At 37.0% G+C, this 18,279-nt stretch overlaps 1 protein-coding gene across 3 annotated transcripts in view; it reads right to left on the bottom strand.

Annotated features, from left to right (window-relative positions):
• INTS8 (integrator complex subunit 8) overlaps positions 1-18,279 on the bottom strand; it is a 44,674-nt gene that overhangs the window by 21,911 nt on the left and 4,484 nt on the right. For 2 of the 3 annotated variants that reach the window (XM_059672191.1, XM_059672194.1), the window contains exons 3-13: positions 17,713-17,853; positions 16,974-17,045; positions 15,542-15,593; positions 14,764-14,946; positions 13,149-13,256; positions 11,320-11,475; positions 7,827-7,927; positions 7,257-7,398; positions 2,051-2,121; positions 1,505-1,680; positions 175-308 (exon numbers count right to left, since the gene is read on the bottom strand). In XM_059672191.1, coding sequence (XP_059528174.1) covers positions 175-308; positions 1,505-1,680; positions 2,051-2,121; positions 7,257-7,398; positions 7,827-7,927; positions 11,320-11,475; positions 13,149-13,256; positions 14,764-14,946; positions 15,542-15,593; positions 16,974-17,045; positions 17,713-17,853 — 1,336 coding nt within the window. The remainder of the gene's footprint in view (positions 1-174; positions 309-1,504; positions 1,681-2,050; positions 2,122-7,256; positions 7,399-7,826; positions 7,928-11,319; positions 11,476-13,148; positions 13,257-14,763; positions 14,947-15,541; positions 15,594-16,973; positions 17,046-17,712; positions 17,854-18,279) is intronic. The other variant, XM_059672192.1, reaches the window with a different exon arrangement.

The following is an 18,279-nucleotide window of genomic DNA, read 5'->3' on the forward strand; positions in this document are numbered from 1 at the left end:
TTATTTCTCTGTCAATGGATGTTCAAAGTACAATTATTTCATGTGAAGGTTCTAAATTGTTGGCAAATAAAAGGAGTCTTCATTCTCAAAACAGTCAGGTAACAACTCTACGATTAAATTACATTAGCAAACAAGGGTAATTTTATTACCTGTTCTTAACAGAGGGTTCCTTACCTTATTGGATACTGTCCAGAATTGGCGCTCTGATGTCATACCATGTAATTCAATTAAAATCTGCCGAATCCTCCAGGGATCCACTGACAATATCAGCTGATGCTCCAACTGGCCAATGTTGACACTTGCTGAGGCTAAGAAAGAAAGAGATTCCTATTTTAATAATGATTTAATTCAAGGGTGTAAATAATCATGTAAGTATGAGTGATAATTTATTGAAATTGTGTATGTAAGTATTATATCTATGGGGTTTTTATTCTTAGTATATCTATTTCAAAAACAGCTCTCACCTTCAGAACTGATTCACCAACATAATGTAATTTATGTATTTGCTTTATCCTCAGAAAAAACCTAAAACAATTTGTATTATGTCTGCATTTAAAAATTCATTTAATAAAGATGAAAACATAAACAAAGGTAAAAATCAGTAAGTGGTTAATGAAAAGATCTATGTGGTATATATGGATAAAAACTAACTTATGTAGATAGTCTCCTACTTTTTTAACATAATATGTTAACAAAAGCACATATAAATAAAAGGTTAATTTTGAATAATAATTTTAAATAACAAATATTTAAAATGTGTGTTTTTTGAAGGGAGAGGAAGAGGAGGAAATATTGCCTTCTCAAAGAATCATGAAATGATTAAAACCCTTAATTACAACTAACCTGTGAGACAGTCCTCAATTTCCAGCATTTTATGTGTTAATGTTATTCCTTTCCTTTACAACAGTAAATCAGTTTAAATCCAGTGAGCTTCAAAGCTGCTAAAATTTTGCCTTTTTGTTAAGCCAACTGAATTCTCTACCTCACCCATACTAAGTTTTGAAGCTTATTTTTTATTATTATTATTAATTACAGGACTATATTTTCTAGTTACATTTATAAATTAAGGGCAAAAATTGAAGAAAATCACATAAATAAGGCAAAAAAGACAGTAGTATTGCCAAAGCAAAATGTTTAGCCAATAGGTAGTATCACAGTAAAATAGGCTGAAATGCATGGAAGCCTGTATTTCTTATGGTCTTAGCACATTTTACCAGTCCCCTCCCACCTCTTTTGTTGCCTCCCAAGAACACATTAGCAGCAGAGCTACCTTGGTCTATTTCCCTAGCTACAATCTCTTCTGTATCTAGACCTAATTCTCCACTAACCACAGACTCAGCAAAGTCTCAGCACTTAACTGCCTAGATAGAAATATAACAACAGAAGACAGGTAGATTTCTATTAATTACCAACATAAGGGCAAATTAAAACAATTAAGAGGGCATCCTCAAATACACTGAGGGGCAAAATGTGCCAACATTAGCTAGCAGACTGGAGAGCTCACCTGGGATGTCATAAAATGAAGTCATAGGTTTAATGCACAGGTTTACTCTAGGGGATCTCTTCCTCATCTGATCAACAAGTAGCTTTCGTTCTTCATCTTTCAACAATGTAATGAAAAGCTCATGTGAAGAAATCATGAAAACATACTGCAGATCTTCCAAACCCAGACACACATTCCTACATCAGTAAGAAATATTATAACAAAAAAGGACATGATTTAGTTTGGGAAAAACAATATTAACCAATTTTTGTTAAGAAACCATTTAACAAATCACCATTTCATAAACTGCATTAACAATATTTTGAAATAGATTTTAAAATTTCACTTTGGTCCTTATTTAAAATTGTGATATCAATGACAATATAAGAGTAACTATACAATCATAAGTTCTGTGGGGCTGCACTAATCTCAGCCATATCTGGTTCTCAAATATCAGTTACTGCCTGTTTATAAGATATGCAGTTCAAATACAAAAAGTAATAAAAGGTTCTTTTCTCACAGGACTAAGTTCAAAGTTAAGGAAAAGAAAAAAAGAAAGGTACTTACTTTAGAAAAGAAGCCATGTTTCCTTTCAAAGAATCTGAAGGTTTTTCTAAGTTTATTGATCTTGAACATACCTAGAAGTTTGAGTATTTTCATTTGAGTATGGGCTTTAAAAAATATACACTGGTATGAAAAGCTACAATTTGAAAACAACTGAATTTTCCTTTTTCAGCCATATGTCAATCATAAATTTGGTTAAAAGATGATATCAAAAAATTAAAATCCACAATGGGGAGGAGTAAAATCTAATCATTTCAATAACTGCAGATATTAAGAATAGTCTATTTAGCACGGTATAAAGTTCTCCCATAATTTATAAATTGTTACCAATTATATGTAGTGATAAACTATAAGAACCAGTAGCTACTGTCAGAAAAGCAAGAGAAGATTCATCTTAGTTGCAAAGAAGTATCAGTAATAGCTAAACTAATAGCTATAAAACTAATGCTTAAAAAAATTAACCAAGATTTAGAAAATTATAAAAATAAAGAATTACAGAAACCAGTTATAAAAATATTATCTATGAATATTCTAATATTATTCTGAGATTATTCATTAGGATTCCTCCCATATATTATTTATAAGCCAAAATAGAACATAATTAGTATAAAAGTCCCTAACCTCAAGAAACTATCTAATATTCTCTAATAAGATATAAAATGTTTGTAGCTGCACTGTTCATAACAGCAAAAAGTGGAAACAACTCTGAAGAAGTGCATCAACTGAAGAGACACAAATGTATAATGGATAGCATACCCAAATGAATGGACACACAAATGAGACATTAAATAGTATACCTATTCAATGGAATATTATTCAACCATTAAAATGTTTACAGCAGAGGTCGCCAACTGGTGGTCCGTGAGGTCTGAAAGGTTGGCGACTGCTGGATTAAAGTGCTGACACATGCTACCACATGAATGAACGATGAAAACACTAAGTGGCCTGGCCGGTGTGGCTCAGTGGTTGAGCATCAGCCTGCAGACTGAAGGATCCTGGGTTTAATTTCGGTCAAGGGCATGTACCTTGGGTGCAAGCTTGATCCCCAGGCCTGGTCAGGGCACGTGTAGGAGGCAACCAATCGATGTATCTCTCTCACATTGATGTTTCTCTATCTCTGTGTCTCTCTCCCTCCCTTCTACTATCTCGAAGAATCAATGGAAAAATATCCTCAGATGAGGATTAACAAAAAATATATATATATTAAAACTAATATTAAATTTGCTGTCATATGTAAGATCTTATGATAAGTAACACGAATGTCTTTCTATATCAGATTATTTATTCACATTTAGAGAGGCATTGTACATGTTTCATGGAACAATTTAGGGAAGATTTGTTAACTTCTGGTAAGTAATATACGTTTCGTGAATTCACCTCAATTTTTTTAAAAGCCTCATTAAAAACAAGAAGGAACATATCTAAAAATGTTATAACATTATAAACATAATAAAAACTTTAATACTAACACAAAAATTTAGATGATATAGACAAATTCTTAGAAAATAACTTCTTAAAACTATTAAGGAAGAATAGCTCTACAATCATTGATATAATGGACTGCTGGATTAGCCAAAAATCTTCTCACAAAAAAAGTCTCTAGTCCCAAATACTTCATTTCTGAAATTCTAGCAAACATCAAAAGAAGCAATGAGTTCATTTTTACACTAACTTTTCCAATCTCTACATATAAAAGTCTAAGTGACTGAATGACTGATCGACCCATCACTATGATGCGCATTGACCACCAGGGGGAAGACACTCAATGCAAGAGCTGCCCCCTGGTGATCAATGTGCTCCCATAGCCAGCCTCCCACGGTCCATCCCCCTGGCCAGCTGGCCCCAATCAGCCCCAATTGCTGGCCAGGCCAAGGGACCCCACCCATGCACAAATTCGTGCACCAGGTCTCTAGTGTATTTATAAGGTAAGCATGACAATGAAACCAAAATCAAAAGCAAGACCAAAAAAAAGCAAGTGCATCAGTCTTGCACAAAAATGTATAACAATCTTAAAATATTAGCCAACCAAATCAAGCAGTATATATTTTTTAAAAATCACGACATACACCTGTAGCAGTTATGCTAATCATGTCAATTAAGATTTTGAAAAATCATGACCTAATTGGTTGTTCCAAAGATAATTTAACAATTAATATACTTCACCACATTAATAGAAGAGAAAAATAAAATTACAAGATTGTAATAGACATAGAGAAAACATTTGATAAAATCTAAAAATCATTCATCATTTTTTAAAAAGAGCCCTTAGTGAACTAAGGATAGATGAAAACGTCCTTAATCACGTAAGGAAGAGCTACAGGAAAAACAAAATTATCTTCATTCCACATGGGGAAACAGTGCAAGCTTTTCCTCGGAACTGAGAATGAGACCGGGAAGCGCACAGGAGCCCCTTATACTGAACACTGTACTAGTCACAGGCAGCGCAGTAAGAACAATTAAAAAGAAATAAAAATGAAAAGGTTAGAAGAGGGGAAAAACAAAATGCGTTATTTACAAATGAGACTGTTCAGAAAAACTCACAGATAAATTAATAGAACTTTTAAAAAAATATATTTCCTTATTGATTTCAGAGAGGAAGGGAAAGGAGAGAGATAGAAACATCAATGATGAGAATCACTGATTGGCTGCTTCCTGCACGCCCCCTACTGGGGATGAGCCCACAACCCAGACATGTGCCCTTGGCCGGAATGGAACCCGGGACCCTTCAGTCCGCAGGCCAATGCTCTATCCACTGAGCCAAATCAGCTAGGGCTAAGAGAATTTTTTAAGAGTCTAGCAAAGTAGTTGGAAACAAAATCATTATACAACTCTAGCACTGTACCAATTCATAAACTACTTTTAAATGCATATTTGAAAAAACAAAAAAGACCTCTATGGAAAAATTAAAAAGCTCCGAAGGACATGTAAAAAATGCCTAAGCTGATCAATGATTCTCTCTTATCATTGATGTTTCTATCCCTCCCTCCCTCTCCATACCTCTCTCTTAAATCAATAAAAAACATATTTTAAAAAATTTCTTAAGCCTTTTAATAAATCAAAAGATACACTAGTTCATGGATTTGAATACTCAATATTATAAAAATTACTAATTCTTGGTTTTTAAATGTAAGCTAACTCCAAAGAAAAATCCATCAGGCTTATTTGTAAAACTTGACAATCTGAATCTACTATTTACAACAAAATGCAAAGGACAAGCATGCCAAAACAACTTTGCAAAACAACATTTGTGCTTTAGATATCAAGACATAGGAATACTGAGATATGTATAGGCAAACAGGAAAGTGGTACAGAATAGAGCCCAGAAACAGGCCATACACACGTGGGAGTTCTATAAACGCAGCATTGGGAATTGGAAGAAAAAAAATGGACCATTCAGTAAATGGCACAGGAATAAACCAACAGTCATATAAGGAGAGAAAAAAAAGATACTGGACCCCCTACTTCACATGACACCAAATATATCAATTATAGATGGATTAAAGACCCAAATGTGAAAGGAAGGGTATGCTATAAGCTTTTAGAAAATAAACTATGAGACTATCTTCATGACTATAGGATAGGAAAAGCTTTCTTAAATAAGACACAGCAATCATGAAACCTTTATAAACTTTATATTAAAATTAAGAGCTTTTAAAACAATAAAAAGAAAGTTAAAAGAGAAGTCAAACTCAAAGAAGATACCTGAAATATATAAAAATGGTAAAAGACAAAGGCTATAAAGAACCACCCAAAATGTCTGCAAAAAAAATAAAATCCAATAGAAAAATAAGGCATACCACTTGAAAAAGATACTTCAATTTTAGTATATGTGCTGCCGAAGCGAGCACTGAAAAAGATACTTCAAAAGACGAAATCTATGTGAGCAAAAAGTAAATGAAAAGCTGGTAAATTCCTTAGAGGGGAATGGAAATTTAAAACTCAGTGAGATACCATTATACAATGATCTGACAGGCAAATCAAAAAATCCCAAGATGCTGACCAATGAGAATTCTCATGCATACTGGTGGCAAAAAAACTTTGATATTATATGCCATGACTGGTTTGGCTCAGTGGATAGAGCGTCGGCCTGCGGACTGAAAGGTCCCAGGTTCGATTCCGGTCAAGGGCATGTACCTTGGTTGTGGGCACATCCCCAGTGGGGGGTGTGCAGGAGGCAGCTGATCGATGTTTATCTCTCATCAATGTTTCTAATTCTCTCTCCCTTCCTCTCTGTAAAAAATCAATAAAATATATTTTTTTAAAAATTATGTACCTCAGTTGCAGGGTGGCTATCTTGGCCCCATTCGGGGCACATGCAGGAGAGTGGGGTGCATGCAGGAGGCAATCCTTTCACACACTCGATGTTTCTCTCCCCCCGACCCCCATCCCTCCCATCCACTCTCTCTCTCAAAAAAAAAAAAATCAATGGAAAAATTATCAAGTGAGGATTAAAAGAACAACAAAAACCTGTATCTGCATTAAACAACTTGGAAAAAAAAAATCTCACAAACAAATGTTTAGTAAAAGAAAGTGAATACATTTTATATGATTTCATTTATATAAAAGCTCAAAACAGGAAAATTAAACAATATTCTTTAAGGGTGCATATAAAGGTGATACAACTATGAAGAAAAGGAAGGAAAGGATTATCATCGAAGGCAGGACAGCGATTTCCTCAAAGAGAGGCAGAGAGGATTTGGAAAGAGCATAAGAAGGACTTTTACAGTGTTGGTAATGTTGCACTTTGGAACTAAGTGGTGTTACTTATGCTTTATGTACTTCTCTCAATGTCTATTACATTAAACCAATAAAACAAAGAGGCTGAAAGATCCCGTAGAAGCACAGACTCTAGAACTGACATGAGAGGAAGTTAATGGTGTGATTTGAGAGTTTTCAGTAAACAGGTGATAGAAAAGGTGACTGACACTTTGGATGAGAATAAAAAATGACCTGAGAAGATGAAAGAGCCAAGGACAAAACTTTTGCAAAACAAAACACTAAAGGGAGAGTAAAATAGAAGCCAATGAAGGACCCAGGAAAATCCAATAATGTAGGAGAAATAGGAAAGAAGGAAGGTAATAGTGTCGTCTGTCAGTAGTATCAATTATCAGGTCAGATGAAGACAGAAAAGAGGGCACTGGATTTGGCAACTAAGACATCACTGGTCTTAAAGCAAAACTGTAAGTTAAAAGGGGAAATAATGTCTTACCTCAAGGAGAAAGTCTATTTTCTCTTTATTAGGTCTAAGAAATAGCTGGTTAAATTGAACACTAATTGCTCTACCTTCCAATATATCACGGACTGTGTTACAGGCACAGACTTTAAAACAGATTTCATCTAGAGCTTCATTTCTGTAGAATACAAAAGTAGATGCACTAATATTTTTTTAAATGAAAAAAGGTATATATTACAAAACTAAATTCACAAGAACGAGCCATTTATTCTTGAGAGATTAAGATTTTAGGATATGCAGGCACACTAGTAAATACCCACGTCAGGGGGGAAAGCATAACAGAAAAGTTTTGAGTTTATTAAGGGACAATTTAGTTACAAATTAGGTAACAGAATCGAATTCTGCTTTGTATAATCTTTTTTCCCAAGCACTTTTTAATAGAACATTTAAGTTCCTCTGACTATGTTAATTTCTATACTCTAACAAAAGTGAAAGTATTGTCACAGACTTATAGGTAATTTGGAGGTGTGTTTCAGATAAACCTGAAATGCACACTTGCTCTTTTATTCAAAAATCAAAAAGTAATTCTTTGATTTACTTACTTACCTCTGTTGAGCTTTCTGAAAGAGTTCTCTCAGTACTGACTGTCGGAACTGGACAGGTAAACTGAAGGTTAAGTTATCTTCAATGAAAACCTTTATTACCTCCTAGAACATAGACATAAAATTGCATCCATTTCAAAAATCATGGCAAAGTTTCTTTACTTTTAAAGTCTCCCATGCCCCCCCCCCAAATAAAGCCTTTCCCCAAAAAATATTAAATTTAAAAATAAATTTTAAAATAAGTCTTTCTATAGTAAAAATACACATTGAGGAAAAATCACAAAATGTTACACTTCTTTATGAATGAAAATTTGTGTAAGAGATATTTGAGCCAATTGACAACACTTGCCGGGGAATAAGATCTCAGATGCTCCCTCCCTCATGGTTTTTAAATTAAAGATCATGGACCAAAAATGAGAGGTGAGAGAAGAATCCATTAGTAAGAGGTAGTGCCGCTACATTATCAGAAGTTTTAAAAAATTCTTCTCATTCACTTTAAACACAAATTAATACAACAAACTTTTTAAAATAATAATTAAAATAATTCAGCTGGGGAAAAAACCTGCCAAAATACTATCCTAATAAATTTAAGTGGTTTACAATTAGTTAGTGAATTACAGAAAATATCCACATTATTACATACAGACTTTTTCGGCTCTTTATCAAGCAATGGAAGAGGAGAAAAAGAAGGGATGACAGTGTGAGGAGATGGGGAAGATTTTAGAAACAGTTAACGCTGTTCAACTGTTATCCCAAAAGTACTGACAAAAGTGGTTTCAAAACTATAGGGCAACCGCTGTTTCACCTCCACAGTCAAGCATGAGCAAGGGAGGGTTACACAGGACAAAATAGCCCTTCCCAAGGTGAGAAGACACATTTGTTACAGTTGTTGATCAGCACAAAACAAACACGAGATAGTTCATACAGAGAATCCTATTCAAGTAGTAGAAGGCGAAGTATGATCTCTAACTAGAGTGATAAAGTGGTCAATTTCAGTTACAACAAAATCACAATTTCCCCTTCCTAGCTACCCAATTATACTGCTTTCTGATTTACACATTTTGGCACTTTGTTATATTCACAGTAACTTGTACCTACCTATGAGTAATATTTCTAAGGTCTTAATTTGCACAGGAAGCTTCTTAAAGATTCTCTATCTTAACCATAAGTAACCATCCATAAGCCTTACTAGGGATATACAATTGAAAGACCTCCAGTCTTTAATAAATGCATCTGCATCTATAATTCATCCTCAAGAAAGTTTAATTTTCTTCCCTAGGTTAAAGCAGAACTTTTTTTTAAAAGGGCCAGAGGGAGGGGAAGAAAGTATTAGCCCCTCTTTTCTTCTATTTTCTGGGGGGAGGGAAATAATTCTGGTTGAGAAGAGTGAACTAAAAAATTGGACTAAAGCACATTTGGAGACACAAAACTAAAGGTATGCCATAGCTATTTCATTTCATGATTCCTGTTTTGAATTAAACAACATGAAGGCACTGTTCACCTTCTAGAATAAAGGCTTTCCAAAAGAAGATTTTAAAGTACAAATTCTAATTCCCAGTGCTTTTCATTACAAAACTAAATATATATACCCACAGGGGGAAGGGCAGGGGGAGGGGAGCAATAAAAAATCTCAACCGACTACTCTAAGCCCTTTGTATGAGTAAAATTAAAATACTGACCAGGCTCATTGGCAAAGTGGGTTCTGCAACGTACCATCCAAAACTACCCAAACTGCCGCTCACTTTCTCCTCCAGTCTTAGTATTTGCAGTGGCTATAGTAAGGCTAGGCTACAAGGTTATACTTTCAAATCAGACCCAAAACTTTAGTCTCCATATAGAGGGTATTTGCTAAATGAAATAAGTCAGAGAAAGACAAATACCATATGATTTCACTTATATATGGCATCTAAAAAACAAAATAAATAAACGAGCAAGACAGAAGCAAACTCATAGATACAGAGAACACTTCGGTCTGCTTTCCTCTGGTGAGACATTTTCTAGACAACAGGCATACAAATGGTAGCCAGATGGGAGGGGCTTGGGTGACAAAGGAGAAGGGATTAAAACATACAGACAGACAGTTATAAAATAGTTATGGGATGGAAAGTACAGCTTTAAGGAATCAACACTAATAAAAGAGAAAAATGGTAATTGGCGTACGAGCTACCCTTTTCATTGGCTAATCAGGGCTATATGCAAATTAACTGCCAACTAAGATTGGCAGTTAACTGCCAACAAGATGGCGGTTAATTTGCATATGTAGGCACAATGCAGGGAGGTGAAAGGGAAAGCAGGAAGAAGCCCCCTGCCACTGACAGTGATCAGAAACCCAGGGGGGAGCTAAGAGCTGGGGGGCAGGGCAAAGGCGGGGCCGCCTTTGCCCTGACCCCCAGCCATGATTGGAGAATCAGGTGCCTTTTCTGCCATGGCCAGTGATAGCAGGAAGTAGGGGTGGAGCCAGCGATGGGAGCTGGGCACGGTCGAAGCTGGCAGTCCCAGGAGCTAGGGGTCCCTTGCCTGGGCCTAAAGCGAAGCCCACGATCGCGGGGCCGCTGCAGCTGTGGGTCCCCGCTCCCCGGGCTGGACGCCTCAGCCAGAGGCGTCAGGCCTGGGCAAGGGGCCGATTCTGCGATTGGAGGGTGATGGGGGTCAACGCCTGAGGGCTCCCAGTATGTGAGAGGGGGCAGGCTGGGCTGAGGGACACTCCCCCCACACACACACCCAGTGCACGAATTTCGTGCGCCGGGCCCCTAGTACACTCAATAATATTCTAATAACTATACATGGTGTCAAGTGTGTGCATGATTTATTGGGGGAATCACTTTGTAGGTTATATAAATGTGTAATCACTGTGCTGTACAGCTGAAATGAATACAATACTGAATGTCAACTGTAATTGAAAATTTAAAAAAAACTTTAGGCTACGTAACACTAAAACAGGGGTCCTCAAAGTTTTTAAACAGGGGGCCAGTTCACTGTCCCTCAGACCGTTGGAGGGCCGGACTATACTTAAAAAAAAAACTATGAACAAATTCCTATGCATACTGCACATATCTTATTTTGAAGCAAAAAAACAAAACGGGAACAAATACAATTTTTGTATTTGCATGTGGCCTGCGGGCTGTAGTTTGAGGACCCCTGCACAAAAAGTTCTCTACCTATAATTTTAAAAGTTAAAAGTCCTGCATATAAAGTTTCTTACAGAATTCACTTAAAATGGGCAAGCTGTGTAACTTCAAGAAAGGACCGTATCAATAATAGTCAGCATCTATATAGTGCTTTGCCTCAGAGTTTATAAGCAGTAACTTCTCACTTAATTCTCACAAGAAGCCTATGAAATTGGATAATTACTACTGCTATTTTTATAGGCCAATCTCACAGTCTGATTTGCCACAAATCAGACAAATACTAAATGATAGTGCCAGGATTCAAATTCAGTTCTATCTAGCTTCCAAAATTTTTCAACTACACTAATGCAACTCCATCATAAGACTTACCTGATAATTGCCAGATCTCAAACAAATATGGACTTGACTATATGGAGTTAACTGTTGAGATGTAATATCAGAAGAAGGTACGAGAACATCACATGCTTGACAATAGCCAGCTAGCCGCTTCTCATCTATGGTACAATGAAGAGATAATGAACCTATCTGTAAAGTAAGAGGTATATATCATTATCCATCAATGTAACAGAAACAATAGTCTAACACCCACTTAGTGCATCTGAACAATACAAGAAAATGTTAAAGAAAAATTCGGGGCTGGAGGAAACATAAAAAATATACAGGTTAAAAGTTTAGAACAGGGGTCAGAAAAATGATTGCTCATGGGCCAAATCTAGCCTGCAGCCTATTTTTGTAGAACCCTTGAGCTAAGAATAATTCTTTAGGTCTTAAAGGGAAAAAAAACAACAAATGAGAATATGCAACAAATACTATGTAAGGTGCACAAAAGCTAAAATATCTACTATGTGGCTCTTTACAAAAAAGTTTGCTGACTCCTGGTTTAGAGTTTTCAGGCGAACATACAGGTAAACATTATCACTCTAAGTAGGTATGACAAGAATTTGATTAACAGAGTAAACGTTAGAAACTTAAAATATTTAAAAATACATAATACTTGGCAGAAGTTTACAGGGGAGAACAGAGAAAGCTCAATCTTCACTCAACTAGAAAGAACAGGAATGCTTCTACCAAAACAGAAAAATTGTTTTAAAGACATTTTTTTTTAATTTAAAGCTTTAAATTACTCTCCCTAAATGCCATAAAATTAGAAATTTGATGAGTACCCCAGGCAAAGTAAAATGGGGATTCCCATTAAGTCAGATTAGAATTAACATAGATCTCTGGAGAATTTAAATTTGTTTTCTCTGGTGAGGAAAGGAGACTGAAGTGGGACATTTTCTAGGCACCAGGCATACAAAAACAGTTATACACTTCAAATTTCAGTTGTCTGAACCATAAAAAGAAAAATGCAAATGATAAACACTTGAAAAAGTGTATCCTTATTAAGAACTAAGAAAACACAAAATTTTTAAAGATACTATATTTCACTCACCAAATTAGCAATTTAAAAAAGAAACATCACTGCTGATCAGAGTACTCTTAGAGAAAGGTACCTGGCAAAACAAGTTGGTTTACAGCCTATAAAAAATAGTGGGCCCAGAGTGGCTCAGTTGGTTGAGTGTCCTTCTGTGCACTAAACGGTTGTCAGTTTGATTCCCAGTGAGGGCACATACCCAGGTTTGGGTTCTTACAGAAGGCAACCAATCAGAGATTGTTTCTCTCTCTCCTTCTCCCTCTCCCGTCTCCTCTCCCTAAGCATGTCCTCGCGTGAGGATTGGGACAAATAAGTAAGTAACCACTGAAGTGGCAATTACTACCTGCAAGAATTTAACTTGAAAGCAACTAAAATCCAAAGAAAAACTTATGCTTGGAGATATAAAATTGCTGCTTTGTAATAAATAAAACCAGTAAACAACTTAAATGCCCTAACATCAGGGAAATGAAGCAAATCACAGAATAGAATACATTTTAAATGTCTATTCAAGATTTAAGCAAGACACAAAGTAGTATATACAGAATAAGCTTAACTATATAAATACATACAGAAAGAATAAAAACCAGAAGGAGTTAAAATGACAACAGGGGTTATTTCCAGGCAGTAGTGGTATAGATTTTCAACAACTGTTTTCAGTATTTTTTTGAATTTGGCAGAGTTACTACTACAATAAACACTTACCGTTTATCAAAAATATTAAAGCCAAAAAATGTACAATATTGTAAAGGAGTGAATATTATGTGCCTGGTATGACCGTATTTACCTCTGCAATTAGTTCTTTGGTTCTAAAAAATTTTTCTCTGGCATTTTCATAGACAGCTGAATTTGTAGAGCCTTGCTGGAAGTATGCTGCACCCAAATCATAACACACCTAAAATGGTAATGAACACCAATTTGCTTAGTAATTTTTCATGTACTTAAAAGTTGACAAAATCCAAAATTATTTTTATCTCAGCAAAATACAGGTACATCCATAAGAAAAAAACATTTCAACGAGAAGTGAATGACCTTCATTACAAGCAACAGAAACCAACTCTGACGAAGCAGAAAATAGATTTACCAGTAAGATTTCAGGTGGCCTACAGAATTATTGGTAAGGTCAAAGAAACAGGCTTGAAAAACAAAGGGGCAAGGGAGGCACGCAGTCAGGACAAGAACCACACTGGTCTAATGAGAGACCATTGCAGCAGCCACCTCAACACTAGACTCCACAGCTCCTATCAGCCTCAGCCACCAGTGCTAGAAACCCTGAAAGCAGGAGCTACATACGCCCGTTCTAGTACTGACCCTGCAAACTAGATTTTACTATCACTGTTGCTGCTACTCATCATCACAATGGATTCTCTATCATCCCCACTTCACGGACTTGCTAGCTCGTGATGCAGCCTAAACTAAATGTATGTGTCTGTGTGACATTCTTGCCCCCAAGCAGGTAAGGCTAGAGAAAGCTCGTTTTTTGTAATTTTCAGCTCTATTACTAGAAGCAAGCTCTGCCTCGTCCCACCAAGTCTCAGATGGTAGAGAGTTCTTCTAAAATAGAAGAGGGGAAGAGATACTGGGGAATCACTCCAAAAGTGTGAGGAGGGGGCCCCACTGGTGTGGTCAGTGGTTGAGCATCGACCAATCAACCAGGAGGTCAGGGTTCGATTTCCGGTCAGAGCACATATCCAGGTTGCGGGCTCAGTCCCCAGTGGGGGCGCAGGAGTCACCCAATCAATGTTTCTTTCTCACACTGATGTTTCTCTCCCTTCCTCTCTCTCTAAAATCAATAAAAGTATGTTAAAAATAACAATATAAGTAAATAAGGCCTACTTTTTTCTTTTTCTTTAAGTCTAACATGATTGCCCAGCCAAAGTGGCTCAGTGGTTGAACATCAACCTATGAACGAGAAGGTCACGGTTCGATCCTCGATCAGGTCAAATGCCCACGTTGCAGGCTCAATCCCCAGTAAGAGGCGTGCAGGAGTCAGCCAACTGGTGATTGTCTCCCATCGATGTTTCTCTTTCTCCCTCTCCTTTCCTCTCTCTAAAATCAATAAAAATATACATATTTTCAAAAGCCCTAGCCAGTTTGGCTCAACACATAGAGCATCAGCCAGCAGACTAAAGGGTGCCAGGTTAAATGCTGGTACCTCGGTTGCAGGCTCAATACTCAGCCTTAGTCCCTGGTTGCAGCACATGCAGGAGCCAACCAAGCAATACGTCCCTCTCACAACGATGTTTCTTTTTCTCTGCCTCTCCCCATCCCTTCCACTCTCTCTAAAAAATCAATGGAAAAATATCCTTGGGTGAGGATTAACAACAACAAAATAATACTGGAATGGTCTCATAAGATTTCCAAAAATTTGACATGCACTAATTAAATACTGAAATAAATACCTGACACTGCATCTCCTCGGTTTTGATTTTCAATCCAGCTGTAGAACTCTCGGTTTCTCCATTTACCATGCCTGGCTCCATGGCCAATAAATCTAATGTTCTCATTGTATGGACATAAAGATCCTTGTTCAACTTAAGGGCTGCCTCTAGTACCAAAATAGAATCAGAAGCTTGTTCTTTTAGCTACAAGAATTCAATAAACAAATTATTAAAATACAAAAATGGCAGCAATGGACTATATTAATCAAAATACATTTACAGGATACTTAGTAGCTTAGTGTACTAAGCTATTAAAAAAACTTTTTAACACAATAGGAATGCAATTAAATTTGTTGAAATAGTTACCTTAAAATTAAAAAAAAAATTTTTAGGTGCTAAATACAGAATTAGGGCTCATTTTTAAATTATGGCAACTCCCACATTTCTACTTTTATATTACTAGATCAATTAAAAAAAATCTGCTGTATTTTTTAACTACAAAGGTAACTTAAAAATATAATGTTTATTGTGAAATTTTTAGAGTAATAAAGATATCATATCTGCTAAAGTATTATGAAATATTTGACAACAGAATGGTAGTAAAGCACTCTATCAATTAACAATGAAAATCTGTACAAGTTACCATATTAGCAAACGGTGTTCAAACAGTGAAAACCTACATGTCACTGCACCTAGACTAGACCTTGCCAACTCTCACATACCTAAGGTTAGGAGAAGCATCTAAATATGCTCTAAATGTGTCCCAGAATGTTAAAGTATAACTGATGCCAACACTCACCACTTTCAAAATATTTTCTGTGAGCTCTTTCTCCTGTTGCATCTGATTCATACTAAAAGAGAAATAATTGCAGAGTATCAAATGTTACTCGAAGGACTGAAAATTCAAAACTTAAAAGCATCATCTTTGAAAACAAGATTATCAACACTAATAAAAGAGAAAAATGGTAATTGGCGTACGACGATACCCTTTTCATTGGCTAATCAGGGCTATATGCAAATTAACTGCCAACTAAGATTGGCAGTTAACTGCCAACAAGATGGCGGTTAATTTGCATATGTAGGCACAATGCAGGGAGGTGAAAGGGAAAGCAGGAAGAAGCCCCCTGCCACTGACAGTGATCGGAAACCCAGGGGGGAGCTAAGAGCTGGGGGGCAGGGCAAAGGCGGCCCTGGGGCCGCCTTTGCCCTGACCCCCAGCCATGATCAGAGAATCAGGTGCCTTTTCCACCCTGGCCAGTGATAGCAGGAAGTAGGTGTGGAGCCAGCGATGGGAGCTGGGCACGGTCGAAGCTGGCAGTCCCGGGAGCTAGGGGCCCCTTGCCTGGGCCTAAAGCGAAGCCCACGATCGCGGGGCCGCTGCAGCTGCGGGTCCCCGCTGCCCGGGCCAGACGCCTAGGCCAGAGGCCTCAGGCCTGCTCAAGGGGCCGATCCTGCGATTGGAGGGTGATGGGGGTCAACGCCTGAGGGCTCCCAGTATGTGAGAGGGGGCAGGCTGGGCTGAGGGACACTCCCCCCACACACACACACCCAGTGCACGAATTTCGTGCACCGGGCCCCTAGTATTTTAATAAAAATGTTTTCATGCTATTTCTTTTCATGCTTAAAAAAACAGAAATTGAATTAAAATATTCTTTTACCATTATTTTCTCATATGCTTCACATTAAAAAAAACACATACCTCAATTAAAGAATAAAACTTACTGGCAGCAAAAGCTTATTTATTTCAAGTTAGAATCTATGCTCTCTAGCTCCAAATTTTAATAAGCTGCCACCTGGGATTTAAGAATTAGGCTTAAAATTCCAGATATGATCAAACTTTTATAGTAACTTTTGTACTCTAAAATAATATTTACATATATTAAAACAGTTCCCCCCATAGAAACAAATATATCTTCATGTAAATTTAATTAAGTGAAAAAAATCATAGTATTTTGAAGGTCAGCTAATACTTATTAAGATGAAAGGCACAATTCACAAAGCACTCCCCTTCTCTTTCAGAGCTCTCTATGCTAAATCCGCAGAACACTCCATGATTCTCTAACTCCTCCAACTTCAGCTTCTGGGAAGGCCTCTTGCCCTCCAATTTTCGCTCTCTCACTTATGTAGAGGTTATTAAAGATTTGCAATTTTTTTTTTAATCTGATGAAAAAATTTCCAAGTAAGGATCATATGAAAAAAGTGCCAGGTAAGGGTTATATCTGCCAACTTACACACTTAATTGAGGAGGTCCAGGTTTTGCCTGTTTGACAGGAAAACTACTTTGAACGATTGTCCTAATTGCCCTGAAGAAAACACAGGAAAAAGAAAATTTAATACCTTATAAATGTCACTTCAATTATTTTTCAAGTATTCCTTAGAAGATTCATATTATAAATTACCGGGAGTGTGAACTGACATAAAAACTTTCTAAATCATCCACAATTTTTAAAAATCAGAATGCTTTCCATCTATGCAGTCACAAGATTTTTCCATTAAACTCACTTCCCAAGATCCTCCGGGAGAGCTATGAAGTATAAGGAACCCTTAATTGCACACACCTGGAAGCTAGAGTGAAATTAAACGGAGGCTGCCCACCACATGTCAGGTTTGTAAGAAAAGTTACCATTATGCTCTCCATCCCGGGAGCACACCTGCACCTTTCCCTTCCCCTTCTTTTCCCCCAGAGGCATGCATCTCCTGAACTTTAAGGCTTGAAACCAAGGGAGCCATGGGCAGCAGCAGCTCGACCCGGGTTTACCCCAGACCCTGTCTCCAAGGCCCCCTTTTCTGACTTCTCAGCAAGCCAAAGCAGCCCTGCCCAGTTTCATTTCTTTCCTCTAACATTTTTAAAGAGACAAAGCCATCCTGCACAGGCTCTCGCCTGTTGCTTCTTCTATCCTAAGCCCCTTCTTGTTTCACTGTCCCCAGCTTTAATAAACGTACTCTCAAAAAAAATTATTTTTTTTTTACCATCTATTGTAGAGAAGGATAGCCATGGCAGTGGTTGGAGGTAAAGTGGCCAGATCCATGTCTACATGCTTGGTCCCGGGAGGAACTTTGCTGACGCACAGCAGTTCATTCAGCAGCATGTTCAATACTGGAACAGACAAACTGAAAAGGAAGAAGCAAAAGGTACATGTCTGCATGTTGGCTGCATAAGAAGCACGAAATATACAATTGAGTATCTTCACTGAAAAGAATTACACTGTTAAAAGGACTAAATCTACAGGGCCATCTTATTAATTTGTCTCAACTTATATGAAAATATCCAATTTTAAGATTTGAAAATTTTGTTTTTTGAAAACAATTTAAACATACAAAAGTAGACAGAATAGTATAACGAGTCCCCATGCCCTATCATTCAGTTCAGCAATTATCAACTGATGGCCCATCTTGTTTCATCTCTACTCTTACCCTCTTCCCTCCTTCCCATTTATTGTGAAGCAAATTTCCAATATTAAATTATTTCTTCCCTAAGTATTTCAGAATAGTGCTCCCATAAAGTAACTCTTAACATATTTATAGTATTAATTTCAC

The sequence above is a fragment of the Myotis daubentonii genome, chromosome 17 (genome assembly GCF_963259705.1).
Source record: "Myotis daubentonii chromosome 17, mMyoDau2.1, whole genome shotgun sequence".
Taxonomy (NCBI): Eukaryota; Metazoa; Chordata; class Mammalia; order Chiroptera; family Vespertilionidae; genus Myotis; species Myotis daubentonii.